This window comes from Budorcas taxicolor, chromosome 12, assembly GCF_023091745.1.
Source record: "Budorcas taxicolor isolate Tak-1 chromosome 12, Takin1.1, whole genome shotgun sequence".
Taxonomy (NCBI): domain Eukaryota; kingdom Metazoa; phylum Chordata; class Mammalia; order Artiodactyla; family Bovidae; genus Budorcas; species Budorcas taxicolor.
The window spans coordinates 26,386,906-26,410,469 of NC_068921.1; the positions used below are offsets into that span (position 1 = coordinate 26,386,906).

Sequence of the window (23,564 nt, forward strand, 5' to 3'; positions counted from 1 at the left end):
ATAAGATGATCTTCCTACCTTATATCCAGGTCCTAACTGATGAATTGCAAATATCTGTGCAGGGTTGAGGGCTTCACTGAACACATACACGGCACCAAGCTGACCACAGAATACCCTGTTTGCATCAGCAGTTTCTGAAGATCCGAGAAAGCACTTGTCATAGCTCTATTTTTAAAAAGTCATAAAAAAACCCAATGTTTTATTTTGCAATGACAAAATATTTAAGGATATCTGCCTTCATTGTCAGTAATACCATAAAGCATAATAATAATAACAGGAGAAACCAACAATTAAGACTCTGGATTATTTAAATAATAAAAAAAACTAAAGATTCTTTGGGGAAAGTTCATCAGTCAAATGTTTCATACTTATGGGCAAGCAAACAAACAATGATTATTGTATAATCACTTGACCAACTTTCCAAATTCTACAGCAAAAGAGCTAAAAACTATTTATTTACCAAAGTATAACTTACTTTTTAAACTATACTGATTTGTAATTGTCCATAGATAGTTACTTGAATCAAAAGAATGACTCTCAAATTTAACCATAAACACACTGAACCAAAATTTTTTAATTCTACTTAATTTCTCCATTATGGATATATTTCTCTATTTCTCTACCCTAAGTTAAAGACACAAAGAAAAATCACTTCCTCTCTTAGATGAATTGGTATAATGCAGAATCAAATAAACAATAATTACTAAAATCTACTGACAAAATCAGATGGTATTATACAATGCTCTCCATCTAGGGAGTTTAGCACCTAAAAAACCACATTTAACAAGATCCTTCCGACCTCTAATTCTTACATCTCACCTAACACGTGGCCCCATCTATCCAGACCAGCAAAAGTAGTCACTATTCACTATCCAGCCTCACAGGTTATTCTACAAGCAAGACATTATATATATATGGCATCCCTTTGATGCCTCAATAAAATAACTTAAAAATTGTGAATGAGGTCCAAAGAAGAAACTCCTCATAGAATACTTAATCGTTAATTAAAAGACCTGACTACATAATGTATGTGTGTATGTGTGTGTGTGTGTTATTCTCCAGGCCTCTCCATTTCTTGGAATATTATTGCAAATAATTAAAAAATCAGTCTTTGTTTCCTTTCTTTTTTAAAATATGACTGTAGAGTCAATGGCAGTCAACAAGATCACTCTATAATAAAAAGACAGTCCCCTCTGGAAGGCAAATATGAAGCAGAATTTCACTGAATATTCTAATTCTAGAAAAAACTATTCTCATAAATATGTATTGACTATGACCCAACTATAAGTTTCTAGGACAGAACAAGCAAACTATTCCTATAAAGGAACAGATAGTAAATATTTTCAAACTTTGCAATCTACAACTTGCTTCAGCCACGGATTCTTCTTTGATTTTTTGTTTTGTTGAGTCTTCAAAGAAAAAAAAATTTTTTTAAGAAATATAAAAACCAAGATGAACTTTTTACTTCTGTCCCAAAGCCTTTGCATTCATGATTCCACTGAATGGGATATTTCTTGCAAATATCCACATGGCTTTCTCTAGTCTCATCACTGAGGCCATCTCTGGATGATCTGGCTTCTCCCTTCCATACACCTACACCTACACTTTCTACATTTGTTCCCACTTAACCTTTCTCCACAGTATTTACCATCATTTATCTAATAAACAATATTAACATACTATACATATTTATTCTATTTAAGGTACTCCTTTCACATCAAAATAAAGTATAAGACACATCTTTTAATGCTTAAGATCCTGAAAAGAACAGAATATTGCATTTAAATTTTGACCTAAAACTTAATAATCTGCCCAACCGATTTTCTTTTTTTGTATCACTAGTTGTGTCTTTCAGCAATATAATTATTTTAAATTAAGGTAAAATTCACTTAATAGAAAAAAACTTCAAAATAAAGTTATATTATACTACCAAACAGTTATATTATTCAATTCATGCTATAAGCAGTGATATATCAAACACTCAAATACATTAAAGTACAGATAAATAAAAACTTACATCATTTGTGTTAACATGCCAAGCCATATCACCATAGGATACCAGCTGTCCATTAACATAACACCGAATTTCACTGTTTCTCCAACGATTGTAAATGTGGACAATGCTGATCATGTACCACTTAAATGAAAAAAAAAAATTAGGAAATCAATATGTAATGTTTGGTTATTATTGATTAAAGGCAATCATAACATTTATCTCACACTACAAAAAATTACTTGAAGGAATATTAATGATAATCCACTATGAATACTTCAAATTCCCTCTCCCATTTCTCATTTTACAGATGAAGGAAATGATTTATAGAGAATAAATGTGTGATGGAAATAGAGTGAGAACCTTTGGAGCCCCAGACTGATATTCCTTTCACTATACCAAGATCCAAAAATTGTGGAAACACAATTATATTTGTTGTCATTCATTTAATAATATTTGCAGTGTGTCAGGCACACTGACAGTTTCAGATCATAGGTCAAGATTTATTTATTCAAGATTCCCTGGAATTTAGGGAGCAGTGGAAGGACCCATACATTAGACAAGTAAACAAATACAGAATTATAAAACCACGATGATGATTGTGTGTGGAAAAGGACATTGTAAACTGAGAAAGAATAAAGTAGGATTCTACTTTGGATTGCATAGTCAGGCAAAATCTGTCAAAGGAATACCATTTTAATAGCTATAATAAGATTGAGATAATTTCAATTTCACAATGTAGAATTATTAAATCTAGGAGTAATTATATTTTCTAACTTAAGAGTATATGACTATAAATTAAGAATCAAGGAATAAGTTTATACTGAGATCTAATTTTATTGTTACTAATGTCAACAAAAAGCATTCTGACATGAGATGGTTTAAGTTCTCTAACAATTTGTGAATCTAATCCTTAGTCTAATTCAGATAAACGTCTGCTTCAGATAATAGTGTATTACAGATAATATGTAAACATTATTTCTAAACAACAGAAAAATACATGATTTACAGATGTTTGAACAATTATGCTTTCACCAGTAAAGAGGGATTTAGACTCATTTCCCCTCCAAACATAAAAATATAAAACACAAACTTCGTTCTGCAGATTACTTAAAAACATTATTCAATTATTTGATACAAAATTATTTATTATTTTGCATGATATTTATAAAGCCATAATAATTCTCAACCACTAAAATATTATTTATTTCAAGGTACCTGAAATACTTTGAACAAAAATTAATTTTCCTCCTTTTGATTTACAAAATAAAATAGTGCACTAAAAAATTCACAAAATAAAGTAACACAAAATGACATTCTTTCTCAGTTACAAAAAATGTCAGGTCAACTTGGAAAAGGTCCGTTTTCATTCCAATCCCAAAGAAAGCCAATACCAAAGAATGCTCAAACTACCACACAATTGCACTCATTTCACAGGCTAGCAAAATGATGCTCAAAATCCTCCAACCAGGCTTCAACAGTACATGAACCGTGAACTTTCAGATGTTCAAGCTGGTTTTAGAAAAGGCAGAGGAACCAGAGATCAAATTGCCAACATCCGTTGGCTCATCGAAAAAGCAAGAGAGTTCCAGAAAAACATCTACTTCTGCTTTATTGACTATGCCAAAGTCTCTGACTATGTGGATCACAAAAAAATTGTGGATAATTCTTAGAGAGATGGGACTACCAGACCACCTGATTTGCCTCCTGAGAAATCTGTATGCAGGTGAAGAAGCAACATTAAGAACTAGACATGGAACAACCGACTGGTTCCAAATCAGGAAAGGAGTATGTCAAGGCTGTATATCGTCACCCTGCTTATTTAACTTGTATGCAAAGTACATCATGAGAAATGCTGGACTGGATGAAGCACAAGTTGGAATCAAGATTGCCAGGAGAAAGATCAATCACCTCAGATATGCAGATGATACCACACTTATGGCAGAAAGAGAAGAACTAAAGAGCCTACTGCTCTTTAGTGAAAGAGGAGAGTGAAAAAGTTAGCTTAAAACTCAACATTCAGAAAACTAACATCATGGCATCTGGTCCCATCCTTCAGCAAATAGATGGGGAAAGAATGGAAACAGTGTTTTATTTTGGGGGGCTCCAAAATTACTGTAGATGGTGATTGCAGCCATGAAATTAAAAGATACTTCCTTGGAAGAAAAGTTATGACCAAACTAGACAGCATATTAAAAAGCAGAGACATTACTTTGCCAACAAAGGTCTGTCTAGTCAAAGCTATTGTTTTTCCAGTAGTTATGTATGGATTGAGAATTGGACTATAAAGAAAGCTGAGAGTCCAAGAATTGATGCTTTTGAACTATGGTGTTGGAGAAGACTCTTGAGTGTCACTTGGACTGCAAGGAGACTCCAACCAGTCTATCCTAAAGGAAATCAGTCTTGAATATTCACTGGAAGGACTGATGATGAAGCTCAGGCTCCAATACACTGGCCACCGGATGAGAACTCACTGGAAAAGATCCTGATGCTGGGAAAGATTGAAGGCAGGAAGATTAGGGGACGACAGAGGATGAGATGTTTGGTTGGCATCACTAACTCAATGGACAGGAGTTTGAGCAGGCTCTGGGAGTCGGTGATGGACAGAGAAGCCTGGCGTGCTGTAGTCCATGGGATCGCAGACTCGGACACAACTGAGCGACTGAACTGAAGTGCAGTATCACTGAAGAATTTTAAGCAGGAAAGTGAAATGATCATCTCCATAGTTTAGGAACATAACTGACAGCAGTGAGGAAGTGAGACTGTTAGGACTAAGAGCTGTTGCTGTTCAGATGCTCAGTTGTGTCCAGCTCTTTGCTACCCCACAGACTGCAGCATGCCAGGCTCCCCTGTCTATTATTATCTCCCTGAGTGTGCTCAAACTCATGTCCATCGAGTGAGTGATGCCATTAAGATAAAGACATCGGTAATTCTAAAAGTAGGGGACAGGAACTAGCTAACAAAACTGACTGGAGGTACTAATTTTAAAAAGGGAATCTAAAAAGGTTTCCAATTTTTCACTTAAATGGACAGTGGTAACCAACTTAATTAATTAATAAAGTTAGCCAATTATTAGCCAGATAATTAAGTTTGGAATTTGCTTTTGGTCATAACATCAGCATATAAGATTAAATGGGTGAATAAATGAATACAAAATTTAATGAATCATCTCAAAATGAATAATATTTATTTATAAGAAAATAAATTTTTCTATCTTCTTTCCTTAGGAAAATCAAGATGTACTCTACAGATGATAGACAAGTGACTTTTTGAACCAAAAAAGCCCAAGTTTTGACTTGAGAGTTGTGTATGTATATTGATACTATAAATGTACATTGAGGTCTGCATTTAGTTTGAAACTCAAAAATAGCAGTATAAAAGAGAGATACTAACAGGAATAATAAAAAGGCATATATTAAGAATTCAGTAGAAAAATATAACATGATATTTATACAAATATCAATAGTAGTCAATATGCATTGAGCACTTACTACATATGAGGTAATATACTAATCATTCACATTCATTTCCACAAAGTCAAACATCTGGTTAAGTGATAGCACTAGGAAAACACTTCTTGATAGTCTAATTAAACTTCTTAGGAGGAAGGATAACAACTTAGCTAGGGTATCACCTGAAAAAAACTAAACAAAGGGAAAAAATAAGAGTAGAGTTATCTTGACTGATGTAACAATAAGAACCAGCCTGCCAAAGCTGGAAATGTAAGGGCCATGGGTTTGATACCTAAGTCAGGAAGATCCCCTGGAGAAGGTCATGGCAACCCACTCCAGTATTCTTGCCTGGAGAATCACATGGATGGAGGAGCCTGGTAGGCTACACTTCATAGGGCTGCAAATAGTTGTACACGACTGAAGCAACTTAACACAAAATTAAATACTTATGATTTTCAAGATGTTATAAAAGTCTTTACAGAAGGCCTTTCAAGACCCACTTCACTCCCTGATCCTACCAAGATATATGTACACAAACATACCCACACACACATATATATACATATATATTTATAGAGAGAGAGAGACTTGTTACAAATGGGAATGTATTTCTCAAAAGGTCACAATGTAAAGACAAAGAAAGAGAGAGAAAAGAGAGAGAGAGAGAACAATCAGGTTAAACTGCTTTTTATTAATTAATGGTAATTTTATTTGATTCTTAAGTTTTCTTATTTCTACTATTTGAAGCACTGTTTCTCAAACCTGTCTGATGAGAAAAATCATATAGAGCATTTGTTAAAAACTTATATTCCTGCCATGAAAATAAGTCCGAGGATCAGTATTTCTAACAAATTCCCATTAAAATTCAAAACAATTTGGCACATTTGACAGATACTGCCTAGGTCTCATCCCAAATCTAATAAATCAGAATTTCTCAGAATTTCTAGAGGAGAGGCAATGAGAATTATATGAAAATAAGTGGGATTTATATCAAGAAAAAAAGAAATCTCCTTCTAATGTATAAATTTATTTAAAATCATTGCTTTTAAGCTATTTCCTAATATATTAATGAATTATTGCTAAATTGTCATTGTTTAATAGAAATAACAATTAAATTATCCCTCACATAAGGGAAAACTTTTTATTAGACTCATGTAAAAAATAAAGGTATATATTTGAGAACCCCATTCAAAATAGTATTTTCTTCAGTATGTGGCACAATACACATGGGATAACAAAAAAGGAAAAGAAATGAAGCAGTCCCTCCACCTTACATGAGTTCCAAATCTGTAAGGATGGGTTCCTGTGGATATGGGGTAGAATATGTCCTGAAACTGAATAAAAATCCCTGAAAAAAAAAAAGAAGCTCCACAAAAGCAAAGATGTTGTTTGTTTTGTTCACTGTCATCTCTCCTGTGCCTACAACAGTGTCTGGCACTCAGTAAATATGCACTGAGTGTTCACTGAAACAATGTCATAGAATATATCACAACAAGAGAGAGAATGGGAGAGTGAATGAGAGAAACAGACACTGCAAGAGGTCAGGAAACTGTTTTATGTCAAAAGTTAGACATAAAAGTAGAAAGAAAATGGAGGCAGAGATAAGATATAGGAGTCATGAGAAAACCAATAAAAGAGAATATTATGGAAGTCAAAATAGGTAAGTTTTAAGACAGTAGGAATGGTGAATTGCATTACTTTCAATAGATGATTTACTTATACATACCTTGCGTGGTTGAAAATCATATTTCACACAGTGCTGAAAACCTTTTCCTTTGGATTTCAGTGATGTAACGATCAAACAATTGCCAACAAAATGAGCAGAGTAACCAACTCCTTTGCTAGTACGAAAACTGCAAAGAAAACTGAAAGTAGTATAATATCCTCTGCTACAAAGAACAATATACCTGAAGATTACTATTATATAAATAATAAAAAACACAATTATAAAAATAGAACTTGTATACCTACAGAGTAGAAAGTGTAGTACAGGTACCAATAAAGACTAAAACAGGAAAACTTTAGAAGTAAAAGAAGAAATTTAAGTTGGGAAAATAGAAGACATAAAATCTTTTAACATTTCAATTTCACAAATACATAAAGTAACACAAATACACAAAAACAAATTAATGGTCAATAAAAGGCTACCAAGTAGATTTCATAAACTTTCAATGATCACCTGGATTAGCATGTACAGAAATCATATACACAGTTAATGTTTCCAAAAACAACTTCCTCTTTAATTCTACTATATCTCTGAAAACAGTTTACAAACTTACAGAAAAAGTGAGAGCCAAGTTTGGAAAAAAAGGTAGGTAATCAAGCAAAATCAAGCAAAGGAGTGTATGTACTGTCAAAATCAGAAAAAAAGAAAAAAAATGTGACTAAGAAATAGAGTTATTTTCTTTCAGAGAAATACTCCTCCAGCTGTGAATTCAATCACACATAAAAACCTGTAAATGTTCTGACAAATGATAGTATTAATGCAATAAAAGTATGATCTTCCCAAATGATCTTTTGGAAGTTCAACCTCATTTATGTTTGGAAGTTCAGATGTCCGTTAAAACTCTCTCTCAGACTATCCATACATACTATCCATATGTAATCTTTCTGTAGTAGAGTCTACAACCTATCAAAAGCTCACATTTTTCAACACTCACATTTCTGAACTAGTCATATATAAAAAGCACATAAAATATTATGCTACCACTAAATGCTACATGATAGGTACTATTATTATCCTCATTTTACAGCTAAAGACACCAAAGTATAAGACAAACAGTGAGTGGTAAAGGCAGGACTTAAACTCAGGCAATCCTATTTCAGAGCACTGTTAAGTATTAAATGATGTAATACAAGTAAGCACTTATGATGGCTAATACATAGTTAGGTAATAAATGAAAGTTTGATGTTCTTGTAACTTGGCATTATTGGTAATCTAAAATGACCAAGTTCTGAGTCTTACAGGTGAACCCACTGTTGGGATGATCCATCCATTCTGCTAGTTATCTACTAAATAGTCAATCTTATCTAATTATAACTTCTCACATGGTTATCCAGAGAAGGAAATGGCAACCCACTCCAGTATTCTTGCTTAGAGTATCCTGTGGACAGCAGAGCCTGGTGGGCTGCTGTCTATAGGGTAGCTAAGAGTCGGACACGACTGAGTAGCTTCACTTTCACTTTTCACTTTCATGCATTGGAGAAGGACATGGTAACCCACTCCAGTGTTCTTGTCTGGAGAATCCCAGGGACAGAGGAGTCTGGTGGGCTGCTGTCTACACAGTCGCACAGAGTTGGACATGACTGAAGTGACTTAGCAGCAGCAGTAGCAGCAGCAGCACATAGTTACCAAAATCAGTATTTCAAAGCATATCTTAATTATGCTCACAGAATTATGTAAGTCAAAAGGCAAAGTGAAAGAAATCTCATAGTAGTTTGTTTTTCATTTTCTCTTCTTGATCAGCATCTTCACTCAGAACATACAACTGATATGTGCAGAGTCGAAACAGAAGGTCTGTAACACTTGATTCTTAAAATGGAATTAAGGGGAAAAAATAGTAGGGCAGATAGCCTAGAACCAACAGCAAAAAATGAATAAAATAAACTGACATAACTGTATCTTTATAGGTTTAACATTTTTATTTACTTATTTTACGTACTATGTTGCCTTGATACTATGTTACTTATTTTTAAAAACTGAAATGCTTAAGACAAAAGTACTAAAATTAAATATATAACTTACCAATAAAGATAAGGTTTATCCTTATCAACATTAATGTTATTTAATGGATCCATACGAAACCAAGTATTTAGGGTGAAGCCATTCTGATAAGGCCACTTTGCAATAGGAGGCAATGCAATTGCCTACAAGGTAATGATAAAAAATAGGAAAGTATCAGTTAAAGAAAATGTGACAGCAACTAAGGTCAAGTATGGCTTTCACAGATTAAAACACAATGAAGGAATAAGTATCAAAGAATCATAGACAAATATAAAAATAGAAATTATCTTATTAAAGTAATCTATTAATATTATTTGTTGACTATAGAAGCACTACTCTTTCAAATACTCAATAAATCAAGATTCATCTTATATAGTATGGTTCAAACTGTACTCCAATAACACCTCCTTCAATTTCACCAATATACAGTCCCTTACACATATGCTACAAAATTTTCAGTTTTCAGCTTACGTTAGGTTTTCAGTAATATTTTACTTGATAAAGGAAGCTGAATTTTCAATCAAAAAACAATTGTGTTAGAAATGTTAATGGAATCAATACTGAAGAAACAGAAGTATTAAGAAATAACACTAATACTGAAACAAAGAAGGGGAACATGAGGTTTATCATTCAGAAACTGAACCATTGAAATTTATGATCAAAAAGGATTCAGACCCACTTATAAGTAGGAAAGAAATTAACACAGTATTCAGTTGATAATAGTAATTTAAAAAAAAAACCTAGCCATTCTCGGAAAAAGAAATGAGAAAGCAATATATTACTTGACCTGAAGTCAAGAAGTATCTAAGTGGATTCACTTATCTTCCTATGAGATATCTAAATTCCTTCACATAAAAGATAAGTACCCTTAATGATTTTATTACTGATCTGTTCCTCCAAGCAGATCCTTCATATTGCTGCTAATGAACTTACTCAAATATAACACATAGCTTCCATATTAAATATCCTCTACATATAAAATAAATTCTAAGTTTCTTAAGGTTACACAAGGCTCTTTATACACTGGCTCCAACAAACCCTTTCAATCTTATTCTCTTGCAGTGCCTTACCTTACATCCCAAAGTATATCTGAACATACAAGCTGTTCCAAAAGTTACATGTTCTGTTCTGTTACCTGTTCCTCAATTTGTACATGATGCTACTTCTGCCCAAAACACAGCCTCCAATAAGATCCCAATTACCCCTCAATTTCAGGCTAATTCATCTCTCTCTTGTGAAGCTCTCCTGAACTTCACCATAGCCTAGTTTCTTGTTTCATTGTTTTCCCACAGGAGTTAGTCCCTAGCATATAGCATTTAGTAGCTTGTTGTAACAAGGTGCTTTTATGTCTACCAATGAGTTCCTAAAGAGTTAGAAAAACAGTTTATACTCCCATCATTGTGACTTAAGACATAGAAAACATTCAATATGTGATCACTGAAAAATCTCAAAGTAGCAAAATGTCTACTGCATTAAAAAAAAAAAGGAAAACACACATACAAACACATAAATTGAAACATACCATTTGAAATGAAGACTGAAACCTTAAAAATGAAATGCAAGTTTTCCTATACAATACATGTCATGTCCTTTCAGATTTTAATACTAAGCAATTAGTCCAGTTTAATTGTCAATATAGCTTTTTAAACTTTTTTAAAAAGGAAAATGTTTTACTTAATTTTTTTGTTTGCTTGTTAGTAAAATGTAATTCTTGCCAAGTTTACTGCTGGATTATACCTCTATAAGTTTCACTAAACCAGACATCACCTACTATAGCTGCTTTAGAGTACCAACGTAAACAGGAGAAATTTTATTGAGGACATTGAATAGTGATTCTACAGAATTATAAAAATAACTTAAATGTATTCATTTGTTCATAATGCCTGTGGAACACAACTGGCACAGGGTTAGACTCATGGTTTCCAAACTCTTGCCATGATCAGCATGCCCAAGTACACTTCAATATCAGCAACAGCAATTCATGACAACACTGCCACTGCAGTATTAATAAGCATTCAGGAGGGCAGCTCACTCTTTATCTTTTCCCCCATTACTCCACATATCAAAGCAATCTCTTACTTCCAGCCAATGGCCCCAGCACTTTCTATTAATACATCATCAGTCTCATCATATGGTCTACTGAGCTCTACATCAGAACTTAGACAATGCGTTGAACTAAGAGATGCAGTAAAGAAATTCAATTGAACTGCTCTTCAAGTTTTCCAGAACTATTCTTCCACCATGGAAAAGACATGTGGTACTCATTTGTTATTATCCAAATGGTAAGACGGAAAGAGTCCTAAACCACATTCAGCTGCAAACACCAGTGAACTAAATACAACACAAAAAGAAAAATCTCACTAAAGAAAAATATAATAAGCTTCAGTGATAATGATATGACAATAGTCTTTGGTCTTGCTTCCCATATTATAATGATATAATTACATTCTTTGGGGCTTTCCAGGTAGCACTAGTGTAAAGAATCCACCCGCCAATTCAGGAGATGCGAGAGACACAGGTTCAGTCCCTGGGTCAGAAAGATCCCCTGGAGTAGGAAATGGCAACCTATTCCAGTATTCTTGCCTGTAAAATCCCACGGACAGAGGAGCCTGGCAGGCTACAGTCCCCGGAGTCACAAAGAGTTGGACATGACTTAGCGACTGAACAACAATTCTATAGATAAATAATAATCTTTATTTATGGCCAGTCTCTTCAACAAGATAGTTAACTCTACTCAAGGACATTCTCTTACATTTATTTTTTATTACATGTATATTCTAAAATTATCTTTTACTGAAGTATAGTCTTAAATTTAATAAGTAACAGCTAGAAAAAATGCTTTGGGGACCTAAAATGTCCCATTTCTAAACGGTATGACTCAACTTCCTGTTCTTACTTATGTACCAACCAAAGTCTTTCATACAGTACACTTTGTATCCCTAGTTTTTTCCAACTCTTTAATGCATACATGCTCCCTTAATCAGTGCATAAAAAGCTAACTTTTGTGAGAGGACTGCCTAATGCAGAACTCAGGTTCATTTACTCCCAAATCATTCAGGCCTAAATATCCATTATCCCATGGTGATAATGGCATGTCCTTTGGACTATGTTTGTGATTATGGGTTTAAGCTGCCTTCACATTTCTTCCATACTTCCTTCTACAATATTTTGGTATCCATAAATAGGGTCCCTCATTGTGTCTAGTGAGTCCACAGAACTCTGAAATCTGTATCCCTCACTGCCTCCTAGACTAGTTGACTCCAAAATTTACATTTCTGTCTCATTTTACAAAAATACAAATGGAGAAGATTCTGATGTTCAGATAGGATGCATTCAGTTAACTATTTCAATGAATATAGAAGTGTACTATTTCTTAAATTAAGCAAATTCATGAAATAGATAATAATCATGAAAAACAAATCTAAACAATATATTCATAAAGGTAACAGGGCATATAAAATGTAATCTTATATTTATCATTTACCTTCACACAAATCACTGAAAAATTCAATTAACTCTCTGTAAATATTACCAAATTGCTCACATGGAGGCAATAAAACTCATAGAAAGTATCTCCAAAATGTGAAATACAATTCAGAAGGCCTAATATGTTATTTTGGTCATTTTGGAGGGAAAGTAAATGGTATCATGATTTTAATCATCCAAAGGCACCAATGTGAGCAGTGGTCCAAACACTATGTATTTTTTTATTACTAAAATGCCACTGGTTCATGCTCATTCAGAAGCAGATCATCAAAACACTGTGATAGGAAGGGTTTAAAATCAGCTCCTATCTAAATTTTTCAGCAGTTCAACAGCAGAAGTAACATGCTTGATAATTAGCCAATTTGTTGTTAAGTGAAATACTGAATTTAAGATCAGGCAAATTCTTAAGGTTGTGACTCTGCTTTAAGGCTATGAACAATGTTTACACTGAGGAGGCTTATTACTTAGTTTCTTCAACTGACAACAGCAGTAATGTCACTATCTTGTACAGACTGTATGACTCAAACGAAATAATAATAAAAGTTCCTGTTTCTTCCCTACTTCCTCCTTTACACAGACGATACCCTTGATCCAAACTACTCTTTATGAAAATGAGTGATGCACTCATTATTAGAGAAATGCAAATCAAGACCACAATGAGGTACCATTTCATGCTAGTCAGAATGGCTGTGATCCAAAAATCTACAAGCAATAAATGGTGGAGAGGGTGTGGAGAAAAGGGAACCCTCTTGCACTGTTGGTGGGAATGCAAACTAGTACAGCCACTATGGAGAACAGTGTGGAGATGCCTTAAAAAATTGCAAATAGAACTGCCTTATGACCCAGCAATCCCACTGCTGGGCATACACACCAAGGAAACCAGAATTGAAAGAGACACGTGTACCCCAATGTTCATCGCAGCACTGTTTATAATAGCCAGGACATGGAAACAACCTAGATGTCCATCAGCACATGAATGGATAAGAAAGCAGTGGTTCATACACACAATGGAGTATTACTCAGCCATTAAAAAGAATACATTTGAATCAGTTCTAATGAGGTGGATGAAACTGGAGCTGATTATACAGAGTGAAGTAAGCCAGAAAGAAAAACACCAATACAGTATACTAATGCATACATATGGAATTTAGAAAGATGGTAATGATGACCCTATATGTGAGACAGCAAAAGAGACACAGATGTAAAGAACAGACTTTTGGACTGTGAGGGAGAGGGAGAGGGTGGGATGATTTGGGAGAATGGCATTGAAACACGTATACTATCATGTAAGAAACAAATCACTAGTCTATGCTGATGCAGGATACAGGATGCTTGGGGCTGGTGCACGGGGATGATCCAGAGAGATGATATGGGGTGGGAGGTGGGAGGGGGGTTCATGTTTGGGAACTCATGTACACCCATGGTGTATTCATGTCAATGTATGGCAAAACCAATACAGTATTGTAAAGTAAAATAAAGTAAAAATAAAAATTAAAAAAAAAAAGAAAATGAGTGATGCAGGGAAAACCAGGAAAACGGGAATAGATAGTATAAGTCTACTAATATCCCATGAGCAAAAACAATTCAAACATATACTACTAATGACATTAAAATAATCTCTGTGCATGTTATGTATATGTAAAACGTATTGCATATTGATAGGTAATTGATGGCCAAATAGCTAAAAACAGGATGAACTGCAACCATACTGAGGCAATTCAGGGAATTTATTAAACCAGAGTCATTCATTAGCTTTAGCTAAACTTTGTTAATTCTATATATAAAACAGGGACTTGATTATATTTCATTCAAAACACTTTGCTCTTCTTTCCCATACCTTAGACTGAAACCTATCAGACATCAGATCAACCACAGTTCTGTAAAATGTGTTAGAAATATGTACGTGTGTGAACAGAACTATTATATCTAAGAGGACCCTCACCTACTTAGGGACAGTGACAGTGTTTTCTCTGCAGATTATATATGTTCCACTCTAACAAACAGATACGTAAAATGATTGACTTCCATCCTGTATTTTTTTTTTAATGTTCCTATGTTTTGTTCATAGTTGGTGAAACTGTAGCTTAAAAAAAAAGATCAGTAACAAAATATTCAGGAAAAAATATAAAATTAGGAGAATGGCTGAAAAAATGGGAGATTGCAAGAACACTGAAGTACTTAAAATAACCAAAGAGCAATAAATATTTACATGATGTTTTACAACTTTACAGTGTTTAAACAGTACATTATTTTATTATAGGCCCACAACCCCTATTCCATTATAAAAGTACTAATATTTTACATGAAAGCCAAGAAACATTAAAGATTAGTCCTCTACAGTAATGAACTAGAGGATTCTGAAATCAAAACTTGTTCTTCTAGCCAAAAATTCCACATACGCTCTACAATATTACCGTACAGATTGAGATGATTAAATCAAGAAGACTGAAAGAGTTATTTCTTTGAAAAGAGCAACAAAATGGAAACACCTCCAGCTAGACCTGGGTGCTATGCCTGGGTCAGGAAAATTCTCTGCAGAAGGAAATGGCAACCCATTCCAATACTCCCTTGCTTGGAGAATTCCATGAACAAAGGAGCTGGGCAGGTTACAGTCCATGGGATCGCAGAGTCAGACATGACTGTGTGACTTTCACTTTCCAGTACAACAGACTGAGGGAAATTATAGTAACAATGGAAGAGGAGGCATCACTACACATCCTATAGACATTAAAAGGATAATAAGAGGATAGGATGAAAAGTTTATGCCAATATATTTGATAACTGAAATCAACCAAAAAAATTACTTGAAAGACACAAAACTACCAATGTTCACTCAAAACAAACAAAAAACTTTCCTATATCTACTACAGAAATGAAGTTTGTAATTTAAAACCTTCTCACAAACAAAATCCCAGACCCAGATGGCTTCAATAGTGAATTCTAGCATACATTAAAGAGTGTGTGTGTGTGTGTGTGTGTGTGTGTGTGTGTGTGTGTGCGTGTTAAGTCGCTTCAGTAGTGTCTGACTCTTTGCCAGCCTATGGACTGTAGCCCACCAGGCTCCTATGTCCATGGGATTCTCCAGGCAAGAATACTGGAGTGTGTTGCCATGCCCTCTTCCAGGGGATCCTCCTGACCCAGGGATCAAAGGTGCATCTCTTAGGTCTCCTGCACTGGCAGACAGATTCCGCACCACTAGCACCACTTGGGAAGCCCACATTCAAGAGTAAGTATTATCAATTCTACACAAACTCTTCAACAGAGAGAAATGAATACTTCCCAACTCATTTTATGAGGAAATAAGTTTATGATTCTTAAGATCACAACTGGAGAAAGATTTTACAGGAAAAGAAAAATGTATCCTCAAATCAATCATAAAAATAACTGTAAAATTTCTTAGTAATGTATTAGCAAATCAAATCCAGTATTGTATGAAAAGGTTGTTACACTGTGATCAAATAGATTTTTTCCTAGGAATGCAAAGGTGATTCAACACTGAAATATCAGTCACTGTAGTTCACCACATTAATAAGATTAAGAAGAAAAAGTATATGATCATTTCAATAAAATCAGAAAAAGTATTTTATGAAATTCAACAATGACATTAACATACTGATTGTGAAAAAAAAAATGCCCAGCAAATATGAATAGAAGTGAATTTCCTCAACCTGATAAAGGACATTACCTTAAAACGTAATGCTAATAAGCGTATGTAATGGTGAAATATTTAATGTTTTCCCTAAGACTAAGTCAAAACTGTTATGATTACTAACTGTAGGTCCTAGCCAGTGTAAATAAGGTACGAAATGCAATTAAAAGGTATCTACTAAAACTTGCTAGGACAAGTCAGTGAGTTTATTAAGTTCTAACGATATAAGGTCAACAATAATAAAATTTTGCATTTTTATATATTAACATAAAACAATATGGAATATTTCTGAATGAATGTAACCAAAAATGTTTAATACTTGCATGCTAAAAACTACAAAACGCTGAAAAATCAAAAGAAAATGAAACAAAGGGAGAAATATATTGTGTTTCATGAGATGGAATATTCAGAACTAGACTCACACAACAATGGCCAGACAGTTTTCAAGAAAGGTATCAACACAATCCAAAGTGTAAAGAACTGTTGCTTCAACAAATGGTTATGAAATAATTAATAGTCACACGTTAAAACAAACAAAACTTAACCTCCAATCTTCTTTCACACCATATTTTAAAAAATTCACACAAAAGAGATCTTTGTGTGATCCTAACATAAGACCTAAACAGAAGAGCTAATATAACCAACTTTCAGTAGAATGCAGACGAGAAAAAACCCTATAACCTTGGTTTATACCAATTCTTAGACTATAGAAAGCATATGCAATAAAAGGAAGAACATTTTAATTGAACTTTATCAAAATTAAAATCTTTTGCACTTCAAGAAATATTAAGAAAATAAAAAGACAAGCATCAGATTGGGAGAAAATATTTGACAAATGCATTTCCAAATTAACTTATATCCCAGATGTATAGTGAACTCTTGAGATAACAAGACAAATAATCACATTTTTAAAAGTGAACATAAGATTTGAACACATACATCACAAAAGATTTAAGAATGGCCAATAAACACAAGAAAAATGCTCAATATCACCCATAAGGGCAACACAAAATTACAACTACAATGAGTTACCTTTATACTACCGTTTACAAGTCTCAAAATAAAGAGACAGGACTGAACTGAATGAAATGAATGTCCAGGACGCAGATCAACTGGGATTTTCATATACTGCTTATGAGAATGCAAAATTTTTCACTGCAGAAAGCAATTTGCTTGTTTATGAAACGAAATATGCACTTAATAAGAAACCCAGCAATCCCACTCTTACGTACTTACTCAAGAGATAAGAAAACATACCTGCAGAAGATCTACACTCGAGACCTAATAGTTTTACTTATAATAACAAAAAACTGAAAACCCCAAAGTCCAGCAACTAGTGAATAGTAAGCTATAGTATATATCCATAAAATGTAATACTACTCAGAATAAAAGGAATAGAATAAACTCCTGATAATCTATTATAAAGTGGATAATCTCAAAAGCATTAAGCTAAGTAAAAGAAGGCTGACAGAAAAAGCCTTAGATACTATTTGATTTGATTTATATGAAATTTTTAAAAAGGTAAAATTATACAAACACAAAATAAACCAAAGGTTGCAAAGGAGAGGACCAGGGAGAGGGAACTGGCTTCAAAGAGACAAGGAAATTTTGGTGAGTGACGGAATTGTTCTAAATCATGACTGTGGTAACAGTGAAGGGATTATTCAAAATTCATCAAACTGTACTTTTTAAACTGCTGAACTGACTGTGGGTAAATTATGCCATAACAGAATTGACTTAAAGCAAATAAAAACAAACAAGTATTTAAAACTTACCGCAGCACTACAACCAGGGAAATTGAAAAAAGTATCAGGACCATGTCTTTGTGGCATCTGATTAAGAACGGATAATAATTTTACTGCATGTCTTGGCTAAGGAAACAAAAAAGAGAAATGTCACTGTACAAATTTAACAAAAATATCTAATATATCACCTTTACCATCAGACTGTTTTCTAACTAGAGAGACAATTATTTTTAAATCATTTACTGAACTATATAGGAGGAATAATTTCTATTACCAATTCAAGTTTATAGCTCTCTAGAGACAAATTGTTGAACATTAAGTATTAATGCACTGATATTGAATACTTTTCCCTTTGACCACAGCTTACCCAGATTCCACTTTCTCCTCGAAGCATGCTGAACAAAAGCTTCAATTCCTTGACAGTGATGCTGTAGCTGGCAAGAACCCCCAACATATCAACTAGAAGATCTTCAAAGGAAAATAAAGTTATTCTGAACTCTAGTCATAAGCTGTCATCTGTCAAGGTAATACACTTTTAGAAAGAGCAAAAGTTATCTCATCATTTCTACATATATATCTGTATCCATTATAGCCAAATGACCTCATGAATAGCCATTCGAATTAACAATTATCAATCATCATATAAGAAAAAAATACTTTAAAGACTTTTTTCCCACCCGGAACTATGATTTCAATTAAGTTCTCTTTGCAAAGTCATAAAAATTTGATTTTATAAATTCCCAGAATATACATACATGCACATAAATCTGCTATATGTAGGGAAAGACAGGCAAAAATATGCAAAGCTACAATGATTTAACATTGTAAATTTGTTATTTTCAAATGAAAATTGATGTTTGACCACATTTTGTTTTAGGATTATCTACTCTTAATAAAATATATTCTTGAAATATCCCCTGGCCCATCAGCAACAATTCTGAGTACTCACTCCTTGCCTGGCATCATTCCAAGTGGTTTACAAGCATTAACTTCACAAATCCCTGTAACAAGCTTAAGTATTATCATTAACCTCTTCTAAAAATGAGGAAGTGAGGCACAGGTAACTTAATTCCATTGCCAAAGCACATACTCTAGTAAGAGGTACAGTTAAAATTCAAACCTAGGCAATATGTCTTCAGAGCTCTGATTTTTACCCACTAGTCTCTAAATGGAAGCACCATTTCAACCCCTGACTAGTTATATCCATTATGACAATGTATTTATGTGCATATAAGAGATATACTGGCCCACTAGATAAGAAAAAAAAATACATTTAATCTCTTGTCTCTGATTACTTTCTCATCTCTAGACAGTGTGAGTCATAGTACCTCTATGAGTCATTCTTTGCAAGATATTAAATATTTAAATCTACATATCTCAATTCTTAAAGCACTTACTAAGACCTCAGATACTACACAAGTTATAATAAATACATATAAACATTATAAGAAGGTTATCATCAATTAATAGTTTAGGTTAGGATAAACTGAAATAATTAGTTATTGATATATACATTATTTAATATCACAGATTAATAGCTGAACTTTGAGACTTTAAAAATATTTATTATGTATATATTTGAAAATAGAAATGTAATATGGTTAAGTCATTAAGCTGACTTACTCATAACACCATTGTAAGTAAGCAATCTCTGTGATAAAAAGTTAATATTAAGCATTTTAAAGCAACTAGCTGAAATGGCAAAATCTTCATAGAAGATTTCGTTCAGGTATGTCTACACATACTACAGTAAAAGAATTGTATTTCCAAACCTTTATCTCATCTCCTACATATGTCACAAAAAAAAAACTACTAAATTTGCATTTAATTACATAATTATTAAAATTTCTTATTTATTATACAGATAACATAAACAAGCACCTCAAGTTGTAATTTCACTATAAAAACTCTTTTCTCATACAAGATTTTTAAAGGAGATAAAATACTATGAAAATATACTATCAATTTACAACAGATGTTTAAACACCTTCTAGTGATACCGTCAACATTATTACATGAAAAGAATCTCTTCTAATGTAGCATGTTAGAAAATACTCAGAATGAAAACTTAGTAGCCTTTTGGTGGTTACTGGGGCTTCATTAGTATGTTATCTAGATTTTATTTTCTCTACTGAAAAGTAAGGCATGTGTATAACGGACTTTTGGACTCAGAGGGAGAGGGAGAGGGTGGGATGATTTGGGAGAATGGCATTCTAACATGTATACTATCATGTAAGAATTGAATCACCAGTCTATGTCTGATGCAGGATACAGCATGCTTGGGGCTGGTGCATGGGGATGACCCAGAGAGATGTTATGGGGAGGGAGGTGGGAGGGGGGTTCATGTTTGGGAACACATGTAAGAATTAAAGATTTTAAAATTAAAAAAATAAAAAACTAAAAAAAAAAAGAAAAGAAAAGAAAAGTAAGGCAGAGAAAATTTTCTAACACTTTTTTAATGTTTAAATAACAAAAAGTGAAAATTTTGTGTTATCCATATTATTAATGAGAATAAGGGATAGGGGAACTAAGAGGCTTTATATAACAGAAAATGTGAAGATAGGAGCTTCTTGGTAATATCAAGCTTACTATCACCTTACTTCAGTACTCATGAATTATGTACAGTATGTTAGTAATTGTGGCTCACTTTCTAAAGTGTACTCTATAAAGTGCACTTTATTTACAAAAAAGAAAGAAAAGGGAAAGAATTTTAAGGGTTTAAACTCAGATATGAGGATTTAAAGATCAAATGATGTTCTATACAACATGTGTACTCGTAAGTTTATACAAATAAACTCCTGCTAATGCTAAAATTTAGCAAAATGGTACCATATCTCCATCAAAAATACCTTTTAATTTTGATTCTTATTTTTCAAGTTAACCATGAGTAACCAAGACAGAGAATGCTAAATTATTCTAAATAGAGATACATGCCATCTTGAAAACAATTACAAATGATTTTAATATATTCTATAAGAGAAAAAAAATTGTGAAATATTGTTTAAATTTTAAAAAGCATTGATCTTTATTCTTCATTCCTTCTTTCCTGTTTAATATTTTGTTCTACTGATATTAAAACTAATTATCCATAAAGCAAAACATTATAAGGATTTCCTGGTGTTTGAATTATTTTTAAGGATCAGATATGATCAGATATTGAGAGGAATTATACTAGCACTTTTAGAATTATGAAACCTTTTCATGTCAGAAGAAAGTTAGGCTAAAGACTCATGGCTTAAGAGAATCATCACAAACTCCTTATTTTCTGGAAATAGCTGGTGCTCTGGGACCATCCTTCAAAATATTTTTACCTAAGTGCATCTAACCACAGAGGGAAATGGATTTGCATATAAGTAAAGGACTGATGATGAAGAACTACACATATCAAAATCATTATTTCAAATAACATATAACAACACAAAATTATTAAAACTTTTATCTTGAAACTTCATGCAAATTGTATACTCTAATCCACAATGTCTGCATTTAATACAAAAGTTCCTCCAAAAAATAGCAGACTAAGAGTGACACTTTCAAAAATCACAACATGCTTGTCCTAAGGCTTTTAGCATTTCCTGTTCCAAAAATGTCAGACTGAAGAAGATGGAGTTCAGAGAACTTTTAATAAAGTACCAATTTTATAGAAATATAATATGTATTGTAGTATTTTAATTATGTAAAAGTTTAAGTTCTACATCAAAAGGTACTGTTCCTTTTTCTGATAGATCTCAGAGCACTTATTCCACATTACTCAGATTTTCTGAAACCCGGAAAACCAGAATAGTAATTGTATCTGTCTGATACAGAAATCATCTTTCATTCTTCAGGTTTTCCCTTAATATAAACAGCACATTTCCAATACATCTTGACTTATATATTTTAAAACAAGGTAGCTTCAACAAACCTGTATTAAACTAGAGAATAAGAGAAGTATATGAATATTTAAATTATACTTTCCTATCAGATAATCCCATACCTGCTATCATGTCATCTACAGCACTCATTTTCAGCAATACTTGCTCAATGAGCCCAACTTCTGTACTAGTCTGTAAATTCCGAACACTTTTTCGTAGGATGGCTGTAAACATGCTCCATATTTCTGCTTGACATGTGACATCACAGTGTTCCAAAAGCTCTGTCATGCACGTTATGCTCTCAGCATCTTGGATAATAAAGTTCATCTCCAAGTCAAATTCTCCACCAACCAGCTGAAAAGAAACAGAAAAAAATCACTAATGATAATATGACAGGTTATATATACAACAAAACAAATATTTAGCTAGCATAAACATATTAAGAGTCTAAAAAATTTCAAGCCTTCTAGTCGAAAACTAATTTTGATTAAAAAAAAAAGTCGCTACAGATAAGTGAAAGGCACTGTAAGAAATAAAACTGTCTAAGAGAATTTTTTTTTCTTTCAAATGGGAAAAGGCAATTTCAAATCTCGAAGAATAGAGCAAAGTAGAACAAATGACTAAGAGGTAAGCTCTGAGACAAATCTTCTTAAAAAGGCACTGACTCTGAAAAGGGATAAATACTAGAAGATGCAGATCACTAAAGCTGAATGTCAAGGCATGGAAATTCATTTTCTTTTATACTACTAGACTGACGAAAAAGATGTAACAAAAAAAAGAATAACTGGGTCTAATATCCATGTATAGAATATGAAGAAATAAGAAACTATAGTAGCAAACTTATAATAAATGTTGAAAGAATTAATGGTAAAATTGTTTAAAAGAGAAATACCTAATATCCAGTGGTACTTAAAAAAAAAAAACATGTAAACTGGGAAAGGCGGCAACGTGTTTGACTTGTGACATTATGCCAAGTGAGTCATAAGTACTGCTATCCCTCCTAAATGCTACTTTAAGTACCATGACAGACAAATACACATGGAATAAAAGATATGATGATCCTCTTAATTCCATACTGGTCAAATCACACATGAATTAGTTTATTCAGTAATCAGTACCATTTTTAAGAAAAACATTAACAACTTGGGTATCTTTTTGATCTAGAGAATGGGAAATTTAGGCAGAGGATAATAGGCATATACAAAATATGTGACAAATTTGAAGTCATTCATTTCGTTATTCAATAGATACTATATTTATTAAAGACTAGAACTTCCTGTTCTAAGAAATAGAAGTATATCTGTGGATACAAAAAGCCCATGCACTAACAGTGCTAAATTCTAGAAATAAAAATGTATATTTGTATTGACATATAATCTTATTTTTATTTCAAAAAAGGTTGAAGTTGGCTTACAAATTATATAAAGTATAAAAGAAGACATAAAGAGTGAGTAGCTGAGAAAGAGGAAATAAAGGAAGATAAGATTAGGGACTAGAGATTAGACTCAAGAAGTGGAATTAATTTTCCATCCATGAAAGGTGTTCATTAATACAGATGGATGAGCACATAATATAATATAGACGGGAAAATAACTGCAATAACAACAACACTACTTAACCTTATTTAACTTATATGAAGAGTACATGATGAGAAATGCTGG

At 33.1% G+C, this 23,564-nt stretch overlaps 1 protein-coding gene across 1 annotated transcript in view; it reads right to left on the reverse strand.

Moving 5' to 3' along the window:
• The window catches only part of NBEA (neurobeachin), a 667,766-nt gene that overhangs the window by 553,241 nt on the left and 90,961 nt on the right, over positions 1–23,564 (reverse strand). Inside the window, exons 2-8 of the mRNA XM_052650319.1 lie at positions 22,026–22,257; positions 18,417–18,517; positions 18,080–18,175; positions 9,191–9,312; positions 7,172–7,298; positions 2,018–2,137; positions 19–165 (exon numbers count right to left, since the gene is read on the reverse strand). Coding sequence (XP_052506279.1) covers positions 19–165; positions 2,018–2,137; positions 7,172–7,298; positions 9,191–9,312; positions 18,080–18,175; positions 18,417–18,517; positions 22,026–22,257 — 945 coding nt within the window. The remainder of the gene's footprint in view (positions 1–18; positions 166–2,017; positions 2,138–7,171; positions 7,299–9,190; positions 9,313–18,079; positions 18,176–18,416; positions 18,518–22,025; positions 22,258–23,564) is intronic.